Source organism: Melozone crissalis, unplaced genomic scaffold (assembly GCF_028551555.1).
Source record: "Melozone crissalis strain CALT ecotype California unplaced genomic scaffold, PUWL_Pcris_2 ptg000018l_1, whole genome shotgun sequence".
NCBI lineage: Eukaryota > Metazoa > Chordata > Aves > Passeriformes > Passerellidae > Melozone > Melozone crissalis.
The window spans coordinates 6,485,273-6,513,081 of record NW_026535796.1 but is presented as its reverse complement, the minus strand read 5'-3'; the positions used below and the strand labels follow the sequence as shown (position 1 = coordinate 6,513,081).

The 27,809-nt window shown below is 42.9% G+C and overlaps 1 protein-coding gene across 6 annotated transcripts in view; it reads left to right on the top strand.

Moving 5' to 3' along the window:
• The first annotated feature begins 391 nt into the window (after window positions 1-391).
• The window catches only part of TUB (TUB bipartite transcription factor), a 132,945-nt gene continuing 105,527 nt past the window's right edge, over window positions 392-27,809 (top strand). For 4 of the 6 annotated variants that reach the window (XM_054275646.1, XM_054275645.1, XM_054275644.1 and 1 more), the window contains exon 1: window positions 393-518. In XM_054275646.1, coding sequence (XP_054131621.1) covers window positions 463-518 — 56 coding nt within the window. In that variant the 5' untranslated portion in view covers window positions 393-462. Of the gene's footprint in view, window positions 519-27,809 lie in introns of all 6 variants that reach the window. The other 2 variants (XM_054275647.1, XM_054275642.1) reach the window with 2 other exon arrangements.

Below are 27,809 nucleotides of genomic sequence, written 5' to 3'. Positions count from 1 at the left end.
GGGCCCGTATCTGTGGCAACCGCGATAAATAAATAAATAAGGCTCGTGTGCCGGAGCAGGAGGCGCACAAGCCGCGGCGCTCCTCAGCACAGCCCCGCCGAACATCCCTTAAGCGGCTTTAGCGGCCGCGCTCCCGCTTGTTACCTGCGCGTCTCCGAGCCCGCCGCTGTCTCCGAGCGTCCGACCCCGCCGCGGGGACCCCGGGAGCCTCCCCTCCTCTTCATCCCTCCCTCCCTCCTCCTCCTCCTCCCTCCCCGGCACCGGCAGTGGTTCGCTCCGAGCAGCAGAGCTCGATGCGAAGCCGCTGCGGGGCGGTGAATCCCGGCGGCGCCGCGCAGGGCCGGAGGCGGCTGCCCCCGGCGGCGGGGCGGGTCCGGCCGCAGGCAGGTGTGTGAGCGCCCGGCCCTGCCCTGCCCTGCCCGCAGAGCCCGGCCATGCCGGCAGCGCTGTAGCCCAGCGGAGATGGACGGTGTCAGCAGCAACAGGAACATGTCTTACAGTAGATGGAGTTACAACAGGTATCGTCTGTCTTGTTCTGGTTTGCTGTTTTCTTGTTTTTATTATTATTTCTTTTCTTTTCCCCTTCCTGATATTGTAAAACCATCACGCTGTTTATACAAACCGAGATGGGGAGCCTTCTTCAGGGAAGCAAAACCCTTTAGTGATGCTGCTTTTCCAGTCTTGGGACACCGTGTGTTCCCAGTAACTCCGGCAGCGGTGTTTGATGATATTTAGCGGGTGTTTTTCTGGGAACCTGGGCGGGAGTTTCACCTGGGGTGGGTGGCCAGGCTGGGGGTGCTCCCAGCCCTGAATGCGAATGTTCCCCTCTGAGCAGGGTCTGAGATGCACTGATCACCTCAGCAGTCACCCAGACTTCCGAAAGGTGGTCTGTAGGAACTGCTGCTCAAAGATTTTAACAAATATAAACTAAAGCTTGGGAAATGGAGATGTCAGGGAGCCAGGATTTGGCTAAGGAGTGATGTTTTGGAGTAAGCACTGTGTGCAGCCCGGGTACCACAGAGCTGAGCGAGCTGAATTTGGGAATATTTCAAATTCCAATTTGAAATATTCCCACTGTGTTTCAAACCAGCATGCATGCTTTTCCTCTTCCTGGAAACAGAAATTTATTGCAGCATTAGTTTTGTTTTATGTGAATCACGGCTGTGACTGACAGGTTCTTCAAGCCTGGATCAAGAAAAAAGAAAAAGGTACAAACTTCATACTCTTTTCGTGGTGTTTGTTTGTGGGGTTTTTTTGTTGTTGTTTTTTCTGTTTAAATGTTACACCTGAAATGCTACGCATAAGCAGTGTTAGCATCTCACTGAATCACCACCACAAGCCACCACGATATTCTGGAGAAATAGCCCTTGGAAGTGGTTTTCAGGGGTTAACCAGGTATTCAGCATTGCCCACGCTCCCTGGATGCGTGGGTATGTATGTTTTATATGTGCATCCAGAGAGTTTCACTCATTTTTGGTGCATTCCCACTGCCTCAGCAGTAAAAATACAGATATTGTGGTGCCAATGGAACAATATTTTCTTTAAAAAGGAGGTGTATGTGTTTATGTGTATGTAAAACTGAGTTATACAACAAGCTGTGGTTTTATGTGTGCATTGTCCCATGGCAGAGGATTCTTTCCATATGATGGCACATCCTTAAAGAGCAGCAGTGAGACCTGAAGAGCTCAGTCTGTCCCATGCAGCCCAAGTTTACAGCAGCCTCAATATTCTTACCCTACAGTAAACAACCCAAACATTTCACAGAAACTCCTCTTGGAGGTTTTCTCCTGGTGCTATCACATTGTGATCTAACCTTATCTATTACTTGCAATCTGTCTCTCCAGTTTTCAGTCTTCCTGACCCTGACCAGAGAAGTCACTGATGAGCGTTTATCAGCCTTCACCTGGGAACGTTCTGCACTTGTGTGTTCATCCTGCTTGGCTCTCCTACATAATCTTGGGGCATAAATACAATATTTCAGTGCCCAGGCTGGTTTTTTGGTGGCCAGTTCTCAGATTTGGGGGGTTTTTCCTAATAAATCTAACTATGTACTGTACAGATATATACACACACATATTTCAATGCTGTGAGGATGAGGAGTCCTTTGAGGAATCACAGCTTTTACTCAGTCGTCTTCTGAAAACCAGTGCAGAATTGTACTCTCAGGCTGAGCCTGCCCTTCCATACCCATCTTGTACCCAGGTTCCTGGCAGGAGGAGGAGCTAACTCTCTTTTATCCCAAACCCTGGTGACTGATGTTTGCTTTCGGATCATGCCCTAGCTTTGGTCTCGCTCACCAGTGGCCACAGGAGTCCCAGTGGCTCTCAGGGTGGCAGCTCTGTGGCAGAGACGTGGGACAGCCCTGTGAACAGCCAAGCAACTTTGTGAAGGCCAATGTCTTTTTCTTGGGGAAAAAGAACACCCAGGTACTCCTCTTGTGTTGGCATCCATGAATCAGCATTGTAGGAATAGAGGGACAGGGCCAAAGGAGCAGGTGCTGCCTCCCATAAACACAATTGCAGCCATGATTAAAAAAGAAGCCAGGTATCATCTATTAAATTAAACTGATTAAACAAAGGGTTTGGCCTTTGGACTCCATAAGATGCATGCAGGGATTTTTCCCCATGGAAATGAGAGCAGTTGATGTGTCCCTTGTGTGTGCAGCTGGCAGGTATTTTTCTAACGGGGTTTATTTGACATTTGTTGTGTATCTCAGCATTTGGCCCTGTGATTGTGGTATTCCCTTAGGCTTGCTTGCATATCCACAGGTTGTTCCTGCAGATAATTTGTGCAACCCAGAGCAAATCCAATCCCTTGGAAACCCGGGGTGAGGGAGGCCTGTTGAGCACAGCTCCCCTCAGCTGCTCTCCTAACCAAGGGGAAGCTTCCCCCATTCCCCACTTCAGCCTATACCAGTGTGTGTGTGTGAGAAAGAAGCAGGTACAATTGGAAAAGGCTCTTAATGATCACATTGGCATCTCCACAGCTGGCTCCAAAAAGCTGGCCTTGTCTTCTGCACATCTTTGCCTTCCTCCCATTTTAGTGCTGTTGTAATTCCCTGGTCATTGTGAGCACTACCAGCTGAAAGCACAGGACAGGCAGCAATTTAAACAAATCTGGGGATATTTTGATGATCCTAGAAACACTCAGGAGCTCTGGGTTCAGATGGCTAACTTCTAGAGTAAAAAAACCTTCTCTTTCATCTTCTGCTGTTTATTGGACAGTTTATATTCAGTTTCTGTTTGGCTTCTTCTCCTCTTGAGCATCACGCTACCTGCTCATTGTGCCTGTGGCCCCTGGGTGTGCAGAAATGCTCATCTTCCAGGACACAGTGAAACTTGTTCTCCTCCAAGCTTCCAGTGTTCAGTGCTGGTGCAGGTTTTGGTAGCTGGGCTGGTGCCCATCAGCACTCTTGCTGCCTCCCCCCAGCTTTCTTTGGGAACCCTACAGGTTCTTGCTCTTGGAGATGCTTGAAACCTCCTTGTGTTGGTGCTATCTACAAGTGGAGGTTTTACCCAGTGCTTCTCATCATTTCCAGGTGGAAATGAAAGCTCAGAGAGAACAGACATTAATAAAATGGGGAACAGTCTTTGGCTGGTATGAGGATCCATTCTCATGAGCAGGAACACCTGAGTCCTTCCTAGCACTCACAGCAGCTGGTGACCAGATTGTCAAATGCTGAAACCTCAATAGCACAACCCAAATTTGACCACTGGAGGTCAAAATGGTGCTCATGAAGGCTTGAGGGAGCTCTGATACCATTCATGTAGTTGAATTCAATTGAAGGCACAGTTTTGTGCAGTGTGCAGAATTCAGTCAATCCATGGACACAGAAGATCTGTTTGAAATCAAATATATGGGCAAGTACTGCAGAATGGAAGTTTGCAGTCCACATTTGGAAAAACTGCAAGGACTCAGTGGTTCTCCATGATCTTGCAAGGTTTTTTCATGAATCACTGGACTGTGCTTAGCTCTCATGGCTAGTCCAGAAGGATTTCTTCAGGAGCAGCAGAAGTTTTGCAGAAGGAATGGGTAACCTTCACACCATACCTATGCATAAACAAAGACTTTTTTTACAACAAAACCAACTAATCAACAAGCCACAGGAAAATACCAAATGTGAAGTCATCCCTCCTTTCTCTCATCTCTTCCTGACACCAACACATCCATAGTTTTTCCACCTTTTTCTCTTTCTGTTTTGTCTCCAGACTTACTTTCTATTTCTTCCTTGGAGGACTTCAGTGCAGTCATCCTGACCTCAGTAATTACCACACTATGAGTGATGGAGGTTTTATCTACCAGCATTTGGAAGTATATTTTGGGAAACTTGCTCTCAGGATGTTTCAACTGTTGGAGACAGCTTGAAACTTTTTTCCATTGATCTGTATTTTTGTTCTATTCTGGATATCAGTGTTGTTTTTTACTTCCTTTTGAAGCTGCTATTTCTGGTTTTGCGTTTTTTTAGCCTATGTTAAAAAGCTGTGACAGTGCATCTGGGTCATGGAGTTGGAGGGTTTCTATCTTAGATCTTTGTTTTTGAAGGTTTTTAGACTCCTCTGTCTTGATTTTTCTGGGACGTGCTTTCATCAATGAGTAAATAGGGCTGTCCTCCAAACTTCATCCAAAGAAGTTCTTAGAGAAACTTAACTTTCTTTTTCCTTCTCTCCTTTGAAGCAGCATCTGTGAAATCCTGAAGCATGTACAGGTTTGCTGCAGTGAGTGCACTTTAACCCCAAAGAGCAGCTCCTCTCTATTTGCAGCCAAGCCACCCTTCTCTCCTCTGCCTTCTTGTGTCTTCAGGTGTTTCCTCCTGGGTGAGGTTCCTTTAAAGCTGTAATCACTGGACAAACAATCTGGGAGGGCAGACAAGAAGAGAAAGTTGTTCTGCAGGTCAAAAGGAGAGGTAGAATCAGCCAGCCCTCAAGTGGAGCCAGAATAAAACATTCCTGTAACAGATACAGAAATGCTTACAATGTATCAGTGTTGTGCATTTAGTTTTCTGGAATTAGGTTCTTTGCTTTTCTTTCATAATAAAGCATCTTAATTTCAATGACATAGGAGAAGCTAGAGTTTGGGAGTGATGTTTCTTGCCTTAAACCAAGGCACTAGGAATGATCTGAGGTGAGTTCATGTGCATCCTCTTATGCTTAAGGGTGAATGTTTTGTGTTGGTTGGCAGCACATCCTTGGAGTGTGTGAATCCTCCAGAGACTTGTGACAGCCTTGCAGAGAGGTGTGAGAGAGGAAACTTCAGCTCCTGCTTCCCTGAAGAAGAAATTGTAAAGCTTCTTAAACAAAAGTAGCCTGAGAATATAATTTAAACCTACTTGGCTCATGTATAGCATGACAATCCTAACAAATATAAGAATTTCTTCACTGAAAGAGTTGCAAGCACTGGAACAGGCTGGCCAGGGAGCTGGCTGAGTCTCTGTCCCTGGAGATATTTAAAAGCCAGGTTGATGTGACACCTGGGGACATGGTTTAGTGGTGGACTTGGCAGTGCTGGTTTAATGGTTGGCTTTGATCTCCATGGTCATTTCCAACAAAAGTGATTCTGTGGTTAGTGCTTGGAACAGTAAAGATCACAGCCAGCAGCTCTTAGTGAGAGTGAAGGGTAAAATTTTAAAGGAAAGTCAGTGCTACATCTGGTTTTTGGTTTATCTGTAGTAATGTTATATATCCAGGTAACATAAGCTAGGAATTTTCAGTAAGAAGGAGAAAATCACTTGAGTCTTAGCTTGCAATAAAAATTGACACAGAATATACACATCTTTTGTCAGTACAGTTATAGACCTCTGTTAAAGTTCCAAGGTCCCTGCAACGCTTTGTGCTTAAATCCTGCCTTCAGGTGTCTCTTGAACGATAAAGATAACTCAAGCATTTCTTCAGGATAGAAGGAGGGATAGGAAACCAACAAAACTGTCTGTGAAGAGTGATGTACCACAAGAAATGGCATGTGATGTACCACAAGAAATGCTGCTCTGGGTCTGTTATTAACACTTTTCTCCTTCCTTGCTCTTTGGTCTCATCGCACGCTCCCTGTGAATGCCTTTTGTTACCATGTCTAAAAGACACATCAAGTGCCTCATCCCTGGTGCTGGAGCATGGAATTGTCACTCTCTGCTGTGCCTGCATCCATGCACAGTGCAGGGGAGATAGAGCACTGCAGCTCTGAGCTATCAGACACTCTTTGTGCTCTCACTGCAGCTCTCAGCCTTAGATTATATCCGAGAGAAAAATCAACCACGTCGCTCGTGATCTGCATTATCATAGAAAGAAAACCGTTTCTCTCTCCAGTATGTAATTTGTGTGAATGCCACTACTAATGGAAGTCTGAGGAATAATGTTCATGGCTGAGCACCAACAGAGATGGTTTTGCCCTTCAGAAATGAGTCAGGACAGAAGGGCCATCCCAGCTGTTGACACAGTGGGATGTCCACTGAGATGACCAGGCTGAGTTCAGCCAGCAGCCGCCTGTGTTTGTAGAAGAGGGATGTTAGCCAGTGCTTGGATGTATCTGAAATGCTTGAATGCTGAGGTCAAGAGCAGGGGAAGATTCCAGGAGCTTGTATGAAAACAAAGATGCTCCCAGAGGAGTACAGGTCTTTGAAGAGCTAATTGTCAACAAATCAGCTCAAAATGAATTTCGAAAGTAATTTTTAATTTGTAATTTGTCTCTAGAAGTATACTACATAGGTGATTAGGCAGGTAAGTCACCTTGCTTGAAAAAAAACAGTATTATTTCTTTATTTTTATGAGCTTGCTGTGTTTTGTGTTTGATTCCTTTTATCCTACTGGTGCTGTGGTGTGTTAGGGTCCTATTACTGTGACAAACTGCCACGCTGTGTCAAACATCCAATTACTTACTTACCTGTCTGGTAAGTGTGCCAGCTCAAATTCCTGCACCAATTTGTGGGTCCTTAGGGAGACAAGATCATGCCTAGGTGTAATTCCAGAGGCAGTGCTCTTCTGTTTTGGAAACAGTCCAGTTTGCTTTGAAGTTTCACTGTTTCACCCACCCCCAGCACCCTCCTCCTCCACGCTGTGCATTTCTGCTGCCTGGGAACACAAAGGGCTGTTGGGAGGGTGGAACAGTTCCTCATGGCTCCTCCAGGCACAGATATCATTGATACTAACGTTGAACTATTCATCTGTTGTTGAGGAATTGTGTGCAAGCTCACCTAGATTCACTCTTGTCTTTGCAGAGTTTGATGGCAATCCTTTAAAACATATTTCTCAAAGTGAAACTTTTCCAACTTGAAAATCCTGCTTGAAAATCCTGTTCAAACATCTCCTGCTGAGACTTCTGGAGTATCAAAGCCAATTCCTTACCGTGGCTTTTCTAGATGTGCTCTCCCAGGTTGTTTTGCAGAGCTGTAACCTAAAATCCTGCTGGAAGCCAAGGAATTTGCTGGTTGGTGAAAGATGCTCCCAGAGAGCTTTCTGAGGAAGGCTGTGTAAGGGAGAGGTCTGGAGGGATTTGGCAGGAGCTGTCAGTCAGAGAGTCAGTCCAGGAGAGGCTGGCTCCACACAGACTGTTTTGCCTGGTTGCAGGATGCTGTGGTTTCTAAGAATTTAACTCCATTCTTTGAATTTTGTTCTTTTTTAACACAGTGCTGTTGAAGTACAGCTAAATGGGCTTTCCCAAACTGGTTTCTGCTTAGTTTATCCCTCCATCATATTTATTTTCGTCTTAGGTAGGAATAAATAAAAGTGCTCTGCTTTTTAGTATAATTTGGCTGGTCTTAGGAAGAATAATGAAACTTGGGCTTTGTAACGAGATCTGGTAGAATGGAGTTAACATCTGGATTGTGAAACAGTGCACTCAGACTAGAAAAGATTTTTTTGGTAGGAAGGTGTAGATGAATCAGAAGCAAGAAATGAAGAGAGGGGCCAGTAGGGAAACTGGGAGCTGTTCATTATTAAACATTGTAGAGCAGGTGAGCTGATTTTTATGTACATGTGAGGCAGTGCTGTAACCAAGAATGATATATGTGGTCAGTGCATTTGGTTGGGTTTATTTAGGTGGGTCTAAGTGAATCTCAGAGGAGCTCAATTGCACGGAGCAGATTTCTGGAGGGGGGAAAAAGCAGCTTTCTAAATAATGAATAGTTTATAGCCTTGTCTTACTAGCAACAAGTGAGCAAAGGGTGAATACTGAGAGGGAGCTGGGAATCAGTGGGATTGGAGCAGGACTCCAGTGTGTTGGGTAAACAGAAGATTTGAAGGTATTGACAGTAACTTTCTTTCCATGGCATTCTGTGCTTCAGCATGTCTAAAATCAGACACTGATGGCTAAATGTCCTCTTCTCTTGGAAGCTTGCTGTGGTTCTCCCCAGCTGTGTTCTTCAGTGTGCACAGATACCCTGCCACATCTTCCCAGTAACTGCATTACCCACATCACCACCACCTCAAATTTCACTCTCTTTTCACCTTCACAATATGCTATATACACCTTTGTTTCTCTCTGGCATGCTTCATTTTTCTTCTCGCCTTCCTAGAAATCCCTTGCATGTATTTACTTAGCAAGGATTTTGAGATTCAGTGTGGGTCACTCATGCAAGGAGCAGAGGAGCCAGCCTGGGCTGTGAACCCTGTCTGAGGCCAAAGCCCACTAAGTCCCTCCTTACAACCCTTCTGTTCTTCTGCTAATCACACTAAGAGGATTACCTCCAGGGGTATGGGATGCTGGATACTACAGCCAAAGATGTTCATATCAGACTCTGGGCTATTTTCATTCATCCTTTTGCAAATGTAAAATGATTCCTGAAGCAATGGGTGTACTGAGATCCAAGGAAATTGTGCTTGGAATGCAGGTGTATGAATAGCAGGGAAAGGAGCTTTGAACTAAAAAATAAGAACTAGTTTAAAATCAGAGCTGAGAATTAATGTTCCAGACTTGTTGAAAACCAGAGATTTTGATTCCACTCTCCACTTGTATTTGGTAATTGTATTACACAGATGTTGCTCTCTCTTAAGAAAATTAATGAGCAACCACAGAATAATATACTGGGGTTTTTTTGATGTCTGAATTATAGCTCAGGTGAAGGTGCACTCCTCCCATCAGCTCTGGCTGCAGGTGAGCTGCTCTTTGCAAGAGAGCTGAGGCTAAGCCACAGCTATTTATGTTCGTAATTTTCGGAGCTCCTGGGGCTGAGCTTCAGACTGGCTACAGGGATTATTAAATATATCATCTCAAATATGGCATCATTAAGTGCAAATATACTGCTTTTTGCCTGTGAGACTGGGAAAGGGAGGTGGTGATATTTTCCTGATATTTACTGTCTCCCCTGGGCATGAGGTCTTGGCTGCCAATAAGGCAAAAGGCCCTGCTGCCTGCAGCCCCAGTCTTTGCTCCTGGGGAAGTGAAGCCAGGATTTGTCCACCAGGCATCCTCCTGGCCAGGCTGGGACTGCAGGCATCTCAAATGTGCCTGGGAGGGAAACTGAAGCTCAGATTTGGTGATCTAACTCTGTTTTGTTCACTGTCATGTCTTTATGATACATTATATGCATTTGATTCATTCACTGGGCAATCAGCATGGACTAATAGCTTGTTTTAAAATGTAGTTCAAGTGAAATACCTGCAGAAGCAGAAGTATTTGTTTTGCTTATCCCTTGCAGTGAGGTTTTCCTGTTGTCTTGGATGAGCTGTAGGCTTGTTAGCATAAAGCAAAGAGATGCTGAGTTAAGAGTCCAAAGAAACCTTGCTCTAAGGGTGGGAGACAAGGATGTGTTCCCATCTCAGTACACAAAAATGCACTTGTTTAGGTGCAGGTTTCATTGTTAATTAACAAGGGTGAGTGCTCTGCAGTGCTTCTCTGCCATCCCATGTGGAGCATTCCCAGCCAGCCTGGGGAAGCTGTGCTGTGGGAGCAGCCCTGGATTGTGGGAGCAGGGTGAGGCTGAGTGCAGTTCCTACTATGCTAAACTCTCTTGATAGAGGAAAATATGCATATATCTTTGACTCAAATTGATTTTTTTGGCGTTGATGATTATCTTCCTGCTAAAAATCTCTTTTTGCTTTCACCTTGCCCCTACTGACCTGTGGGATCATCTCCATGCTATGAAGTATGTGAAATCCCTTTCCTGTGGTTCTTATGAAAAGAGCAACATTGCAAAGAATATTGATTTGCATCTTATCCTTTACCTTCCTGCTGGTTATTTGGTCCAGACTTTGTCTCAAAGAGAAGCTGCTGATATTTTTATGCATATATTCTTCTGATGTACTGTGCAGCATAAAAGTGCTTGTGCCTCCAGTAGCAGTGTGATGCTCCAGCAGTGGTGTGAGGCTCTGAGTGTATTTGAAATTCTGGCTTCTTTACCAACAACTCCTTTTTTTCTTACAGTTGCAATGCCCAAGTTTATCTTTTTGATGGCATCTCAGTCATAGTGCAGCTGTACAAAAATTCTGAATTCTATGTACAGTAAATGAAGTATGAATGTTTCAACGTCAATGCTGGAAATATAGAATCTTTTTTTTTTTAATTAAATTTCTCTTCACCACTCTTGTGTAGGTAGTTGGCAAGTCAGGGTAGATGACTTGGATAAGAATAGGTACGGAGAGAGGGAGTAATAAAACAGATTATTTAGCAGAGAACAATACTAGAGCCCTTTAATGAGCCTCTTCTGAAATATCTCAGATTGAGTCTTTAAATATGGTGCAGAAATTATGCAAAAAGTTTTCTAATGATCCCTGAATTGTGTCCACAAGTACTGTCAGCTTTTTTCATGCAAAAGTTACCAGAGGTCTATAAGTTATAACTTGTGTACCATTATAACTTAGGCACTGTCAAGTTTTTCTGTGCATAAAGTACAGCAGATTTATAAGTTATAACTTTTATTTTCTTTGAGGGGAGACAAATGAAAACCCCGTCCTTGTGCAATGAACTATTCAAATATGTGCTCAGATCCTGATGCCTGTGATATGGGGACAGTCATCTTAAGTGTTTGTTAGTCTGACTTAAAATTCACCTTTGCCTGGATGCTGTGCATGAGGCTTTGCTAAATGAAAGAAAAAGCACAGGTACCAGGGAAAGGTCTCACTGCAGAGGTGCTGATTGTTTAAATTTGAGTTCAGCTTTGCTCTGGTTACAGCCTTGTGGGCTGACATTTAACTACAGCCTCGTGCTCTCTGCCCTGGCCCCAGATGGGCTTATGAGTACTCCAGTCTATGGATGTAAGAAAGAAAAATAATCTGTAATGGAAGACACAGAACATGGCTGAGGAAACAAGAAGGGTTACCCATCATGTCCTAGGGAATTGGATTGCTGGCATCAACCAGCCACCCTCCACCTTTTGCTCAGCCATGTGTAGGAAGGATGTTCCTTATTGGATGTGGAAGGGGGAAAGTCTCTAGAATTAGATGTGAACTTCACTCCATGACACTCCCTGAGAGCTGCCAGGGTTCTCCTTGCTCTGCCATCTTGTTTGTTCTGTGACTGGGCACTTCACCTTTCTTTGCTGCTTTTCAAATACCCTCTGGACATTCTAGGAGACTTTTAGAGCCACTAGATGAGGTTTTTATTAACCAAATCCATATTCTCATCCCTTGGTCTGGAAAGGTGTTGGTGCAGGAAATGCAGGAAGTTTAGAAAGATGTTTTGCTTACTTTCAGCTCTTTCAACTCCTCTCCTTTATATTATTTTTTTTTTCTGCTACTTTACTGTCTTGTCTCTTCTTCCCAGTTTTACTGCAATTACATCCCTGGTGATTGCCCATAATAAAAAACACAAATGGGTATTTTTTGATTCACTTGAGCAGTGGACAAGGCTAGAGAAAATGAGGGAGGATCTTCACAGCTTTTCACTTCCCTTAGCTGTTTCCTGAAGGATGCAACTGCCTGCTGTATTAAATCTGTGCTGTCTCGATAGTGCATTATCTGAGCATTGGCCAGAGAAATAGGAGCTGCTATTTTGAGGTATTTAATCACATTCTGAAATGTTATTACTGTGTGCTGGTTGTGCAGTGAGAGCACAGCTTTGCAGAGCTGAGCCTTGCATGTGCAGTGGCAGGTGAGCAGCCAGGCACCCCTGCAGCACAGGAGAGCCCAGCTGAGCAGATGGAGAGGAGCCCTGCTGAGAAGGACTTGGGGATAACAATGGGTGAGAGGCTGGACATGACCCTGCAATGTGTAAATGTTCACTTGCACCCCAGAAATTCCCCAGATCCTGGGCTGCATCCAGAGCCCCGTGGGCACCAGAGTGAGGGAGGGGGTTCTGTCCCTCTGCCCTGCTCTGGTGAGACCCCACCTGCAGAGTTGCCTCCAGCTCAGATCCCAGCATAGGAAGGACATGGAGCTGTTTGGGTAAGTCCAGAGGAGGCCACCAAGATGACCAGAGGCATGGAACACCTCTTCTGTCAGAAAAGGCTGAGAAAATTTGGCTTGTTCAGTCTAGAAAAGAGAAGGCTTTGAGTGATCTCACTGTAGCCCTCCAGTGCCCGAAGGGAGTCTGTAACAGAGATGGAGAGGGACTTCTCACAAAGCCATGTAGTGACAGCACACTGGGGATGGCTTAAAAATGAGAGAGTTCTTTTATATTGGATATTTGCAGGAACATTTTTACTGTGAGGGTGCTGAGGCACTGGCAGAGGTTGCCCAAAGGAGTTGTGGATGCCCCATCCCTGAAAGTGCTCAAAGTCAGGTTGGATGGGACTCTGAGCAACCTGATCTAGAGGAAAATGTTCCTGGCTGTTGGCAGGAGGGTCAGAACGAGATGATCTTTAAGGTCCCTTCCAACCCAACCCATTCTATTTTTTCTGTGATTCCCCATATAGGAAATGATGTGGGCAGAGGTGCTGATGTCCTGCCTTTCCTCTCCCCACTCTCAAAATACCTGTTAGCAAAGGGGCAGAGGGAATGGGGAATCTTCCTCCCAAACATGCATCCAGTTCCTACTCGTGAGTTCAGCTCTGCTAAGCTCATGTAGCCCCCCTGCCTCAAATCCTGCACTTGAATTCCCTTTTCCCCTCTACCTGCCTAAATATGTCATATTCACCTGCCTTGCTCAGTGTTGCAAGACATAATTCCTTCCCATTTTTAATTAAATCAATCCCAAAGCTCTAATTAATGGAATAAACACACCTTTCTATTTGTTGGCTTAAGACACCCATCAGTGATTTAAGCCACCAAATTCAAATTCAAATATTCATCAGAATCCTGAAACCCCAAATTTCAGGTCCCAAATTCCCAAATTTGAGCTCTGGAATTTTTCACCAAGGATGCCCCAAAATCCCAAATTTGAGCTCTGGAACCCTGAATTTTGGATTCTGATCCCTCAAATTTTGGGGTTCTGACCCCTCCAGTCCCCCAAAATTTCTGCTCCCTCAATTTGGTGTCCACACCTCCCCATGTTCTCAAATTTAGTGTCTTGAATGCCTGATTTAGGGTCCAAAACTGGGTGGTTTTTTAGGGCCCTGGACCTCCCAAATCCCCTAAAATTTGAGGTCCTGACCTCAGATTTTGCGATTCTGATCCCTCCAATTTTCTGCCATTCCCAGAGCCCCCCCAGTTTGGTATCGCAGCCCCTCCAACCCCCAATTCAGGAGTCCAAAGCCCCACAAATCCTAAATTTGAGCTCTTGAACCCTGAATTTTCAGATCCTAGCATCCCAGATTTTGGGGTTCTGACAGTAGTGTTGGTGGGGAGGGCAGGCAGCTCCTGGGACATGTCGCAGCCATTGCTGGGGCTGCTCAGCACTCTTTGAGGCAGAGCAGCCTGCAGATTTAGGAAACATGTCTACAAAAACTATCCTTCACCCTCCAGCTGCTGTGAAGCTGTGAGGAGTACAGTCTTGGGCAGTTTTCCTGCACATTATCCCCATTTTGGGTTTTTTTTTGGGCAAGCCCCCGAGTGGCTGTTTCATTCCCAAGAATAAGTGTTCCCAAGAAGTGTTACTCCAAAGTGCTCAGTCACTCAGCACTGAGCCCCTGTGGCAAAAAATAGCTTTATGTAGATTGCAGGAGGTACTGAGAGGAAGCTGAATCCCCTGGGGCTCCTGTAGGAGGGGTAATGAAAAGGCTTTTTTGTCCAACTATGTCATACTCATGCAATCATGCTGAAGCGCAGAGGTGCACTGCTCCTGCTTCTCAGAGGCCTCCAGATGCATTGTTTGTCTCCAAAAAACAAGATAGCTGGAAATCATGGTGATAAATGACAGAGCAGGCTTTCCTCCCTCCCTGCAGGTCAGCCTTTCCAAAGAAGAATAAGGAGGCTGCTAACATGGGGCTGGGATTTCTTCCTGAAACCTGCCAGATCCAGAAACTTTTTTTTTTCCCCTCACTCAGTGCATTTTTTCCCAATAATAGAAACTGTCACCTGTAATTGAGACTATCACATTGAAAAGTGAGAATGGTGCAGAAGTGCACGTAATTTAACTTATTCTGAGCCTGCTCATCCCCCTTGCTAGAACAGACAGCATTTTTAGTAACCCTATCCAGTCCTTTCCAGCCAGCTGTAGGTTTTCCTATAAAATCAAGGCAAATCTCCACCACTTAAACTGCAAGACAGAGGAAGGTATGGTGGACACTAGGCTGCCTCCTTCAGTCTGAGCTATGCCTGTGAGCCTTAGTGGTCACGGAGATTTGCCTTTTTTTTTTTTTATTTTTAAAGCACAGAGCCGCAACAGTGCAGGTGGATGATGCTACATCTTAGTGTGCCATAGTGGCCCCAGCACAAACCTCGTTTTTTTTAAACATGTTTTTTAAAATGTTGTTACATAGCTTAGGGTTTGTGTCCAGTGGATTGCAGGTGGGATTTGGATAAGCAATTTAATACACCTGTTACTGTGTGTAACTGCATCAGATTTGGCTGACTGATGTTGGCAAAATGCCATTCTTTTCTACACCATGCACTAAAGAGCTGGATGGATAAAACAGCTAAAACAACAATTTTACATGGGTTTATTACCACTCTGGTATCTATGACCCAATAGAGGTTTTTTATTAGCCCTCCACAGTGTGCAGATTTAATAGAGTACCATTTTCTTTGTTGAGGTTTCAGTGTATTTCAGATTTCCAAGAAATGGCCCTTGAACTCCAGTTCAGCACTGGCTGCATTAAAGTTGTTTGTTACTAAGTCATTGTGAAGGAGTGGAGGATAACTCACATTCATCTTGTAAACCCTTTTGATTTTGCAAATGCAAAAGGCAGAAAACTTGAAGTAGACAGAAGGAGCATGACATTGTAGTCAAGGCTTGGTGGCATTAACAAACATGCCACTTTTATCATCACAAAATCATTGAGATGCTTCTGAAATATTTTTTCAGCTCCTAGTCTCTCCTGTGTGGAATGTGAAATGGTTTCTGTTATTTTTATGATCTTTTGTGATCTTTTATCATAAATATGTTTGTCAAGTCACCTAGAGCTGTTTGCCAGATATACACAATAATGCTTTCTTTGGTATTTAACAGCAAACTGATGAGATGCTCATTGTTTTACTGTCACTAATTAGGTAATTGCTCCATCTGGGAGATATGTTGCTTATTTTTCAGATGCTTGATTTTTCAGGTGAGTTGACTTTAAATCCAGGTCACTTGAGTTGACTTTTTTAAACCATGGTTGAGTTAACAAGTGTGCAAGTATTGGTCCTATTTTTTATGACAAATTTCCCATCCTGTTATGATTGACCTGTGATTTAGGCAGAGCAGCAGTCTGCTAAACAAATCCAGGTATGTTTTTCAAATTCTAACTGTGGCATATTTTGAGTGAACTTAGTTGATCAAGCTTCTTAATTCTTGATATAAAAAGAACATGCAGGATTAAAAAAAAAAAGTTAACAAGAGATCTAGTATTTTAAAGGTGTAGGAAATTGGCAACACTTTGGCTGAAGGCTGAAAAAAATCCCCATTTTTTTAGAGAAACACTGAAATCCTTCTGTCTCCTGAAAATACTGCATGCAGCTCTTCATGTGTTATTCCTGATGTCATTCTCCTGTGTCATTCCTGATCCTTTGATAAAGAAAAGGTGAGCCTGATACTTGCACACACAGGTTGGAAAGGAGAAATATGAAAATAGGCACAAGTCCTTGTGAGAATTGAAACATAGCAGTACAAGTGATGTGGCTGATGCTGTGCTTGGTGGCCTGTGGATCCTGAGGTTGGTAGATGAGATATCTTGCTATGTTCTATAAAATAGACAGAAAAATTATTCATTAAGGACCCCCCAACTCCTTGTAAGGGAATGGCTGAGCCCTGACAGCCCTGCTGGTCAACTTGTAATGGACTTTGGGGCAATTAAAAGTGACTTAATCTGGACCTTTACACCCAAGTAATGATGAGCAATAAGAAAAATTGTGGCAAGTGAAGCTAAACTAGAATGTGACAGCATTCCTAATTCCATAAGAAAATGTTTCACCAAGCAGCCTCTTGCTCACATTAAAAACACAGAGGCTTTAGCATCAGAAGCTTCAGTGAGTTTGTGCAGTCCCTCAGGAAATAAGGAAATTTCAATCCATTGGAACAGGATAGATCTATATGAAAGCAGAGCCATGCTGGAATTTAGCAAAATTTGTCAGAGTCTGTGAGAGAGGAGAATAAACAAAAAGCCTTCACCCCAGCTCCAACCCAAATCATCCACATCCTTAAAACAGTTAAAATACACTTTAAAATGCAGAGAGATGGTCAAGCAAAATAAATGGGGATTTTATTTAATTATGGTTGCACTGCTTGAAATACATTGGGGAAATGAATAATTAATATCTCGTAAGACTGGCTAAATTTGGAGGGGAAAAAGTTCAAATATTTTCAAGGGCCTATAAATTAGTTTAAATAAAGCATGACTACATACTACTGTGATTTTCCTTCCTCTCCCCACTCATCTTTCAATACATTTTAGGCATGTATTTTCTTAAAGTGCAAATATTCTAAAAGAAAACACAGTGGAAAAAATGTTTAAAATTGGAAAGAAACACAAGTGCCTTGCTCCATCAGGAAATGGAGAGCAAATTCTGCATGAGCAACACAGTGAACTTCCTCCCACGTTGCATCAGTGATATCCCCCAAAAGATGGTGACAGTGTAAACAGAGGATGCTGTGTGCAAACCATGGAGGGGCTGCTCATAATCATGTTTTATGGATTCTATCAGGCTGAGACAGGATTATTTCTTTTGCCAAATTCTTAAAAATCTTTCTCTGTGTGGAGTAACTGTACTCAGCTTTTTGAGGTGGGCAAGTGCAAAGTCACTTTGGCTTTCCACATACCCTAGTCGATGATTTTACCCTTTTACCTGGCATTTTTTTTGGGGTGTGGCCTTCCATGTCAGCTGGCTTGTTGTGCTGTTCAGCACGTCCCAGGTATGACCAGAGATTGTTGCCCTGACAATTCACTGCTGCTGAATCAGACTTGTTGTCTTGGCAACTGCCTTCAGCTGGAAAACCATGAGTTAAAAACCAGAATTTTAACAGTGTGAGCTCTCCAAGGGTGGCCACATCAGCACTCAGGGCTCTCCTAAACCTTAATTTTTGCAGGTGTGCTCTGCAAGGATGCAGTAACAGAACCTGAGGGGGAATATGGCATCAAGAAGGGCTGAGAGATGATTTCCTGCAGTGGAGAGCTGCTGCCTCCTCCACAGCCAGGGAGGGGGTGGATCTGACTCCAGGGCAGGGACTCCAGATCCCCTTGGGAGGATGCAGAAGGTGGAGTGGGAACATCAGGTGCCCTCTTGTGCCCTGCAGATGTCTGGCATTTCACTCAATGATATAAAATGTCAAACCCCTTCCCATCTGTTAAAATTTGTGTACTGGGCAGAGCAGCCTTTTATAAGGTCCAGCACAGACAAGGGAGGTGGTGTGCCAGCAGCTGGGCCTGACCCATGACTGTGCTGTCATACTCTTGAGGATTATAAAAAAGAGGGAGAGCAAATTTTGACATGGGCTGGTAGTGATGGGAGAAGAGGGAAGGGTTTTAAACTAAAAGAGGAGAGACTTAGATTAGATATCAGGAAGAAATTCTTAGCTGTGAGGGTGCTGAAGCTCTGGCACAGGTTGCCCAAAGAAGTTTAGGCTGCCCCAGCCCTGGAAGTGTTCAAGGACAGGTTGAATGGGGCTCTGAGTAAAATTGTCTGCCCAGGCCAGGGGCTTGGAACTAGATGATTTGAAGATCCCTCCTAACCCAGGCTTTTCTAGGATTGCCAGCAGAATTCTCAAAAAGAAGAGAGAGACAATGCAGTTTCTGGCTTTTCAGTGTGGATTAAGGCAGTGTCCTGCCCCTGGACAATGCTGATGGCATGTTCCAGTCTCAGTATAAGGGAAGAGGACAGAGGACACAAAGAGATTTCCTTGTTCTTCTTTGGTACACACATATTCAAAAAAAGGTTACAAATAGCCTAGCTGCTCCTAGCACAGTTGCTCATTCAGAATCACATGAAATTAGCTCTGACATGAAAGTTTCATTGCAGGTGCTTTTGAGTGCACAGCTGGGCAGCTGTGAAATAGCATCAGCCAGGAGTACTGGAAAACTCAGTGAATGTGGGTGTGTTCATACTGACCTTTGGCAATTCTGGCTTTACACTATGTACCAATGTGTGAACTGATGAATAATGATTTCAGGAATTCCTGTAAGTGATAGAAAAATATCACTTCCCTCTCCTGAGTCTGTGGCTGTTCTGAGGGTGTCTTTTTCTAGACTTGAGCTCTACCTGTGAGGGATCAGCTGTGGGAGCTGCAGAGGGTCTGTATGAGGGAATTCATGGGATGATGATGGTATAAACCAGAGGTGCTGGGGCAGAGAATGCAGGTGAATCCAGCAGGGTAAGGAGTGAGATACAGGAAAATGGATGAGCAAGAGCTAAAAAATCACATCCAGCATCCTCTTGTAGAGGTTTAAACACAGCTTCCTCCCTGGGACTGCTCCATCTCCAGGGCCTCAGCTCTTCTGCCACTTGTAAGCATCAATGGAAATAAAGAAAATGTCTTTTTATAAGAACCTGCACTGCTCCTGAGTGAAACTTCTAAGCTTCCCTGATGCTTTGTCCCAGTAAATATGAAGTGATCTCTCCAAATTTATGCAAGATGTCTGTCTTCTGTATTTGTGTTGAAAATCTGTGTGGCCAGACAGACACTGTAGTATGAGCCTGAAAAGAGAGTCATAAAAATGGAGGAAAAGATGGTCTTTGGGAATAGAATAATTAAATTATAGGACAGTTTGGGTTGAAAGGGACCTTTAAAGCCTAGCTCATCTTGTTCAAGCCTCCTGCAATGAGCAGTCTTGAACTAGATCAGGTTGCTCAGAGCCCTGTCCAACCTGGCCTTGAATGTTTCCAGGGATGTGGCAAATAAAATGTGACCACATCTAACCCCTGTAACAAATATTTTGGTGTAGACAGATGAGGTTTATTCTGTATAAACCTGTAGAAATTATTACCTGAGACCTCTGAGGCAGAACCGGTTTTGCTGCTGTGCTTCTACCAGAGCCATCAACAATCTTGGCAGTTCGGGTTTCCTGCTGAAATTGAAATGTTTTGTGGGAATTGATTAATTACTGCTAATAATCTTGACAGAATGCTGTCAAAACATGTTGTTTTGATTTCTATGGAATATAGGAAACAAGTCAAAGTGAATCACTGCTGCTTGAAACAGCACGTTTTGGCATTTTAAATTTAGTGTTCTCAATTCTTCATTAGAATGAGTTCTTAGCAAAACAAACTTGAAAATTCTGTGATAACAAATTTTTGCCATTTGATTCCATCTCATACTTGTCTTTCCTTCTCAGCTTGTATTTTAAGCAAATATATCCAAGGCATATAAAAGAAAATTTTAAATGGAGATTATTGATATGTGTAAAACCTTTATATGAATGTCCAATTAGCTCCAGACTTAAAGCCTTAAAACATATTGGATATTTTAATTGATGCTGAAGTTCAAAACAGTATGTTTATCACATTTGGGGGGGGAAATAATCATCCTTTTCTGGTCTCTTCTACTGAAATTTTGGAGGGCATTCCTAGGCATGTGGTATGCCTGAGATGCTGAGAAAGATTTTGATTCGGCTTTTCAAAGACAGCAGATTAATTTTTCTCTAGGAAAAGATGTACAAAATACCTTCTCAAATGTGTTGCTGATTTCTTTATCAGGAAGATGTAGCCTGTTGTGGCACAGTACCCCATCCCAGCTGTAGTTCCCTGATGTACTATAAGAGATTTAATGGGATCTGAAAGGAAAACAAAGTGGGTCTCCTTTTTTCTACACTTCAATGTTAATTTTGTAATGAAATAGGTGCAGAGGAGTGATGTAATTAATATTGGAAGAGATGAGGGAGAATGGTAAAATCTAATTGTGGCTGGGAATGTGTGAGTGAAGTGCAGGGAACAGCTCAGGACCTGCACCCACAGGGGTCTGCCACTTTTCAGACAAACCCAGGCAGCACCAGCTTGCAAGTTTTAAAAGTTTGGTTCCTTTGTTGAGCTCAGAAGGTTCAGGCTCCCCTTGCTATTTTAGAAATTTCTTTCCCTGTTGCACTCCTGTGATAAATAGTCCCCTGGCTGGAGTACCTGTGCTCAGAGCCAGATTTCAGCAAAGCCCTGGAAAGGTAACACAGGGGTCTGTCTGTCAGAATCTTCCATGTTCCACAATAAAAGATATTTCACTTTTTGGAACAGTGTATGCACTATGCATCAACAAATACTGGATTTGTCAAAACAGAAAGTGCAAAAGGAAATGGTTTGGCTCATTTCACAGAGCTGAAGTCTGTGGAAGGAGATTGTTTATTCCTCTGGGCATGAGGAAGCATTTTGTGCTGATTTACTTTAGACTTCTGAACAAAAATGACAGAACCACCTGGGTATCACTTTTTCTTAAAAAAAATCTCCATGAGAAATGAGAATAATTTATGGCAGCATTTAATTGTAACTATAAACAAGATTTATTCAGCAGCTTTACAGCCATTTGCCTTTTTAAGACATTTTTGTATCTGTAAACATCTCAATCTGTTTCTGTGACCCGTAAAGCTCACACAGCATTTCCAGACTTCCCATGAAGGGCAGCTGAAGAGGCCAAGCACAAAGATATTTAAAATATCACTGTGGCTCATAGAAAAAATCTGCAGGCATTGTGGCAGGGCAGGTATGTTGTCAACATGCTCCCTGATGCTTTGCATGCAGACAAATGAATCCAAACTCATTTTCTGCTGCCATTAAATGGGTGAGGGGAGCTGTTTTGGCCCACTTTAACAAATACTCTGGCATTCTGCATGCTGTACTAAGGATTAGGATAATGTTTGTCGTTGTAATCATAGCAGCCATTATTATTTACATTCTGGAATTGATTTTCCCAGTTTCACTTCATTGCTTGACAGCTTTATTTACTTTCTACTTCTCTGTGTTGTTTTCTAGAGACATAATGAGAATTGTGATTTTCTGGGTTAGTGTCAGTGTGAATTATTCTAAAGGAAATTTAGGTGCAGAAACATAGCTTGTTGGATATTGTAGTCTATCAACTAAGTCAAGTTGCAAGGTGGGATGCAGGAAATTTGCTGTACATAGAGTGGGAGAAGGAAATATTCTAAAATCCAGTCTACATTTTAGGACAACTCTAATTTGTGTTTTCTGCACATATCTAATGCAAGACTGTTTTAGAAACCAGTGTATTTACATGGAATGTAATCTGCATTCCCTTTAAAATTAACATGTTAGCATTTCTATTAATAGGGGAGAAAATGAGATCCCATATTGAAATATATCAAATATTTAATATCCATATTTTAAATCTCCTTATGCCTTCAAACTCTCCTGCAGTGCTCCAGCTGCAGAAAAACTCACTTATTGTTCCAATGGAAGTAAACAGCACTTGTCATTATAGGCAGACTGTGCTGCCAGAGAGTTTTTAGCTGGAGCATTTGCCACTTTTCCTAGCAAAGTTTGGTTTCATGACAGAGTCAAGAGGTGGCTGGGGCAAGCACTCAGGCAGCTTGGTGCCCACCAGTTCATGGCAGACCCCTATCTGTAAAGCCCATGAAAACCACAATCCTGGGAGGGAGGGAGGGAGGAAGGAAGGAAGGAAGGAAGGTTAAAAATTATCACTCTTGTCAGCTGTAGTGAGTCCAGACCCTGGCATCTGGAAGAGGGTGTAAGGGGCTACTTGTTTTATTTGGGATTCTGGGCAGTTATTCTGAATATTAGAAAAAAAAACCCAAACCCATCTTTGTGTCTAAGGCTGTTAAGAACAGCATTTTGTTCAAACTTCAGCTCAAGCAATTGAAAGGGGATTTTCCCCCTCATTGTTTTCCCTTGGTATTTTCAGAAAGCATAATTATTGTACATAAATACTTTCTCTCAAAGGATTTGTGGGGTTTGCCAAGGTCTGTTTGCTTCTCTTATTTGGGGAAGGGGGGGAAAAGAAAGAGAGAGAGCCCTACGTATGATGAGCTTTTCCTCTCCTCCCGGTTTAGTGTGTCCTTAAGCCTCAAACTGTTTGTAGTACAGGAACTAGGAGTCAGAGCAAACCAAGCTGGTGGAAGACATGATCAAAACAAGGAAAAGGAAGTGGGTTTTCACACAGCAGGCAGCAGACAGGGAGCTGCTTGCCAGAGAAAGCTGTGGATGTGAAAGTTTGTCATATGGATCTGGGAAATGCCCTGAACTGAAAATACTTGAAGGCTGAAAAGTGTCACTTTTTTTTTAATGTTTTTAATTTTTTTTTTAATTATTATTTCAAGACATATATTTGCCTTATTAATTTTTTTTTCTCTGTGTGTCCACATTTGCTTGTGCTGCAGAGAGGATGCTGAGCATTTCACACTCTGCACTGCTAGTGTTTCCATGGCTTTTATGGAAACAGAATAACACCCCAGAGGTAGCAGCATGCCAGCATGTGCTGATGTAATCCCTCTGAGATGAAAGGAGCTCTTTAAGTAAACACGAAGTCATGCTCTAACCTAGCACTTGTGATGAGACAGTGAAATGATTTACAGGCCAATAAATGTGAATAACTCCCAGCTAGCAGTTCTCCTGCAGTTTTCCACACTTCAAGCAAACCAGCATTGTTCTCTGTAGCTCATAAATTCTCACTGAAGTAATAATTGAAAGTGGTAAGGCTCTTACCTGGAAATCTCTGTGTGTACAAACAAAAGCTGCTTATTTTCCAGACATAAAGAAAGAATAGCTATTCAATCTGTCAAGTTGGGGAATAAACACAAACAGCATGGACAGAGAGGGATTCTGTAGTGCTGGATAACCCCTTCTAGATCCTTGTGGGCTTTTTGCATGCCTCTGTGTCCTCCTTCACTTCCACCTGACTGTTCCAGTGTCAGCAAGAAATGGTCATGATCTGGAAATAGCACTTGTCCCATGGACAACTTTTCCCTCTCTGCCCCCTTGGTTTGCAGTCTGGCCTCAGACCAGAAGGATGCTCACTCACTTTGCTGTTCAGGGCAATTCCAGTGGAATTTGATAGCCCTGTATTTGGAGAGAAAGCTCCAAAAGCACTGCTCAGAGTCCAGCAGGGTGAAATCTGCAAGGCTCTGCTCCCATTCATGGTTATTTCCCACTCATCCAAATACTTGTCATCTTAAACCTCTGTGATTAACTACATGTGCCATATATAGACAAAATGAGTTTATTATTACATGGAGCCTGGCTTTGCTTTCCTGTCTCTTCCATAAAAACAGGGATGAGTGCAAGCAGGCCATAAACAGGAGCTGTTCCCTCATCTTGAGCTCACATTGTGGCTGAAAATACCCAGACACCTCTTTGCTCTGCTTTTGGTTTGAGTTATTAGTGGTATTTAATCAAGAGGTCTGTTTGTCTGACAAAGTATGAACAAATGATGCACAAATTACTTTTCCAAAAAAAATTAGGGAATATATCACAGCCTGACTGGATAGGCAGGAGGGCTCCTGGTTCCTGTCAGGTGTTTCTCTTAAAGGACTGATTGTGGAGGAGGACCAAATTCTGCTGTCTTCCCAGGGGTAGGTGAGATTTATGGCATGTTATTCCTGCTTCTCTGGAGTAGAAGGATGCAACCTGAGGAGATTAATTGCTAGTTAAGGTATTGAATATTGAAGTATAAAGCAGAATAAATTAATACAGTGCACAGAAGGAGTATGAGAGGTGGAAGAGAAGCAGCTCAAAAAAGTTAGAATACTTGGCAACTTTTCTGGAGGCTGATACATGGGGAACATCTCACTTTATCCATCACAGGGTGGCAACCGAGCCCCGAAAATGCAAGAAGGTGAATTGCCTTCTCTGTGCTCAAAAGCCAAGAGGAAATTAGTATTGTATTTCCCCTTCTGTTGCACTGTAATTGGAGTTCTTCAAAATGCTTCTTTTGCTTGGTGGGCAGGAAAATACCAGGAAATGTCTAATAATAACAGGACTTCTATACCAAGCTTTTCCAAGGCTGGATAGAGACGCACTAGTTTTATCTATGCTTTTGTTATTTGATATGATAACTTTTGTAGGGACAAGAGATCTCAGCTGTGGAGTCAGGTTCTGTTGCCCTCCATGCTTTAAGAACAGCCACACACAAAGGTTTCTGTAACAGATGGGTGCTCTAGGAAGAGAGGAACAAAAAATAGGAATTGCAAAGTCATGTGAACATAGTCTGCATATTTGCACATCCTTCTGCCTCTGTGAGAACACACAAAAAAATCTGCATTTACGTCTTTTGTCAGGGTCATGGCACAACCCTTGGATCAGAGGCCAGCAAATTAATGAACTTGTGAATCACAGCCTGTGGGTCTTTCCCTTCTTGTCCCTGCTACAGGAGGGCAGAAGGCTGAACCCAATAAATAAATAAATGTGCTCTTTGGTGCTCACTGCAGCTGTCACAGGACAGGTCATGTCCCACAGGTGCACAGTGATGTGATGTGATGTGCTGCTGCAGAATCCCTGCCAGCATTTAGCTCATGTGCCTCTCTCAGGAATAATAAGGAATTAAAAGCTGTGACACCAGTAGGGTTGTGGGTCTAAAAATCTGGTCTTTAGCATGTGAGGACATTTTCCTTTTGCTGCAAAAGGGTAATTTTTGGAAGGCCACCCACTCTTGAAAAGTTGTCTGCTTTTGCTTTTATATTTCAACACTAATTTTTCTTCAGTGTTTATTTGCTCGTTTCAAACACTACCTATACCTCAAATGCACCAAAAATTTGAGTAAATTACTGGAAAAATACCGTGACATTGATCAAATTAATGATGTATTAGTGCTGTAATTGGGTGCATTCAGGTATAGCTGGAAAGAAATTGAATACCTCCTATGCTATTAGTGTAAGAGCCTACTCTCTTGGCATTACAAACAAATCTAAGTCCCAAACTGTCTTTACCACCCTTTAATGCTGTTATTGATTTAGTTCCTAGAGACTGGATTATTTTTATTTTGAGCATGGAGAGGGGGATTTGTTTCTTAAAATTTCACTGTTTTTGAAATTAAAATATTGGACAGATGTCATTATGTCAGCAGAGACAGATGAGAGTTATTTTGAAGAATACACAATAAAAATTAGGCTTTTTAAATAGAAGGATGTAGGAGCTTAAATAAACACATAAACATGTTCAGGGGCAGAGCAACACTCTGCTGTGCTCTGTTAGGGACAGGGTGGTGCTTGTGTTTACAGGTGGATTGGTGGTTACTGTTTGTCACTGGGGAAATTTAACTCATTTTGTCCACAGAAATTCGTGTATGTGCCACTTCATTTGCATTAAGCTTTGCACACAACCATGGAAATGACCTTTTTTATTTGCTAGTCAACTTAAGTAAACCTAAGGTGGCAAAACACCTGCTCTACTCTAGCTTGATAGCAATGAGAATTTCACAAATTCAACACTGAAGTTCTCCCAGTGCTTTTCCCTTGGTTACAAAACACATGCATTTGGGCATGTGCTAGTAGAGAGAAGCAGGATTAGCTGGAGCATTGCTGTTCATGTTCAGGGCAGCAAATCAGGGACTAAAACTTATGAAATACAGCTGGTGTCACCAGGCATTTGATGGAAGGAGGCTGCAATGCAAAGATGTAGGACCAGCTCACCACAGCAAACAAATGGGGTTCTTTGCCTTGGTAGACCTTGAAGTACAGGATTTAGGATATTCCTAAAGCAGGGTCAAAGGAGATAAAATGCCCAAATGTTACTGATATTGGTGAAGCAAACAACAATTAGGTTTCTGGTGTATTTCTTCCCTGATTTCATTGTTTTCTAGACGAAAGGCAATGTGTAGCAGCTGAGTACCTGTCTCTTCATGTCCTTCTGAAGCAACACAGATGTTTATTGTAGGGCTGCTCTGCAGCCAAATGCTCTTAGGGCTGACCATGCTTTGTCATGCTCCTTAAATTAATCCCAGCTGAACTGGTCAAGGCCAATACTATTTCTTGGAAGCAGCTGAATGGGTGAGTCCTTCTTCAGCTGAAGAGAAAGAAGAAAACATGCATCTGCCCTGCAAGTAAACATTTATTTCAGCTTGAACCTTGGGATAGTAATCTTTTGTTTGAGCTGTGGCCTGACCTCAGTCACTCTGTGTCACTGATCAGATGGGCATCAGTACTTAACAAATATAACTTATATAGCTGACAAGTGTTTATGGAAAAACAGGGAAAGGAGACTTTAATAAGAAAATGTGTCAAAGTAGCTCTTTTACCTGTATCTATGAGGGTGCTGTGATGTCAAGGAATATATTTAATGCTCAGGTTGGTGTGGAAGCTACAATGCAAGTTGTGAATTGAGCTACCTGCCCTGAATGTGTCCCTCAAAAATGAGAGGGGGATTGGCTGGGGGGATGAACAGTTTTGTAGAACAACTCATATTTTTGGAATAGCTGTGATGTTGGGCTATATCCTCTTTCAGAAATTGTGTGCAATTTCTTAGGGAACACAGACTTAAGAAATATTGTCTTATACCACACTATTGATTGGAAAAAATACCTAAGCATCAAAAGATGTTGAAGAAAACATATGATTTTGCCAGACAAGATATTGCTGTACGAGGATGTTCCAGGTTTTCATGAACTTATTGCTTTCATCTTTTAGAAACTGATTTATCTAAAGATCTCTCCCCTCTCCCTTGTCTTGATTTCTCTTTTCTCAGTGAAGCTATTTTTATTTCACTGTGAAATAAACTTGTTCAGATGTGTATTTTTATCAAAGACTGATGTTGGTAAATAAGCACAGGCAGCTTCAAGCAATTTCTATTTCTGGTTATCTAACAGGTATTACTAATTGAGGTAGAAAAGTACTGCTAAGAGGGAAGTACTTCAGATGTAAAGAGTGTTTGCAGCTTATATCAGAGATTTGGTAACTTCTGCTCTGTGTATTTCAGTGCTTTCTATCTCTTGAGCTGTATGAAGCACAGAAAATTCCTCTAGCTGTTAAATGTTGCAATGCTGATGCTTATGAATCAGCAGTGGGTTTTTGTGCTGTGCACTCATGTGGCAAAAAGCCTGTAGTGAGGTCTGCAAGAGCTGAACTTGTGATTAATGGCTCTTGCAGCTTGAGCAGGGCTGTGGATGACATTACAACAGCATGGTAATGCTGCATGCTGGTCCTGTAGTGTGCTGCAAACCAGCAGAACAAACAGCATTTTCTCATCCAGTGTTGGAAGCACTGGAAAAGCATGGCTATTTGTAAGATCATCTGCTTTTCTGGAAAAGCAGCCCTTAGCAGGAGGGTGGAAGGCTGGGAATACATGCTATGGTGTGGTGCTTTGCATCCCTGAGGCAGGAAAGGAGTTTCAGGAAAAGCTGGCACATCTTGATTTTTTTTTCATATACTTTCTTGACTTTTGTGACTTTGAAGATCCAATTATAAATATATGCAACATTTCAGAGTGTTTTTATAGCTGCTCATCTGAGAAACATCTGTCCTTTTAGGCATTCTTATGTTCTAGCCTGTGGTC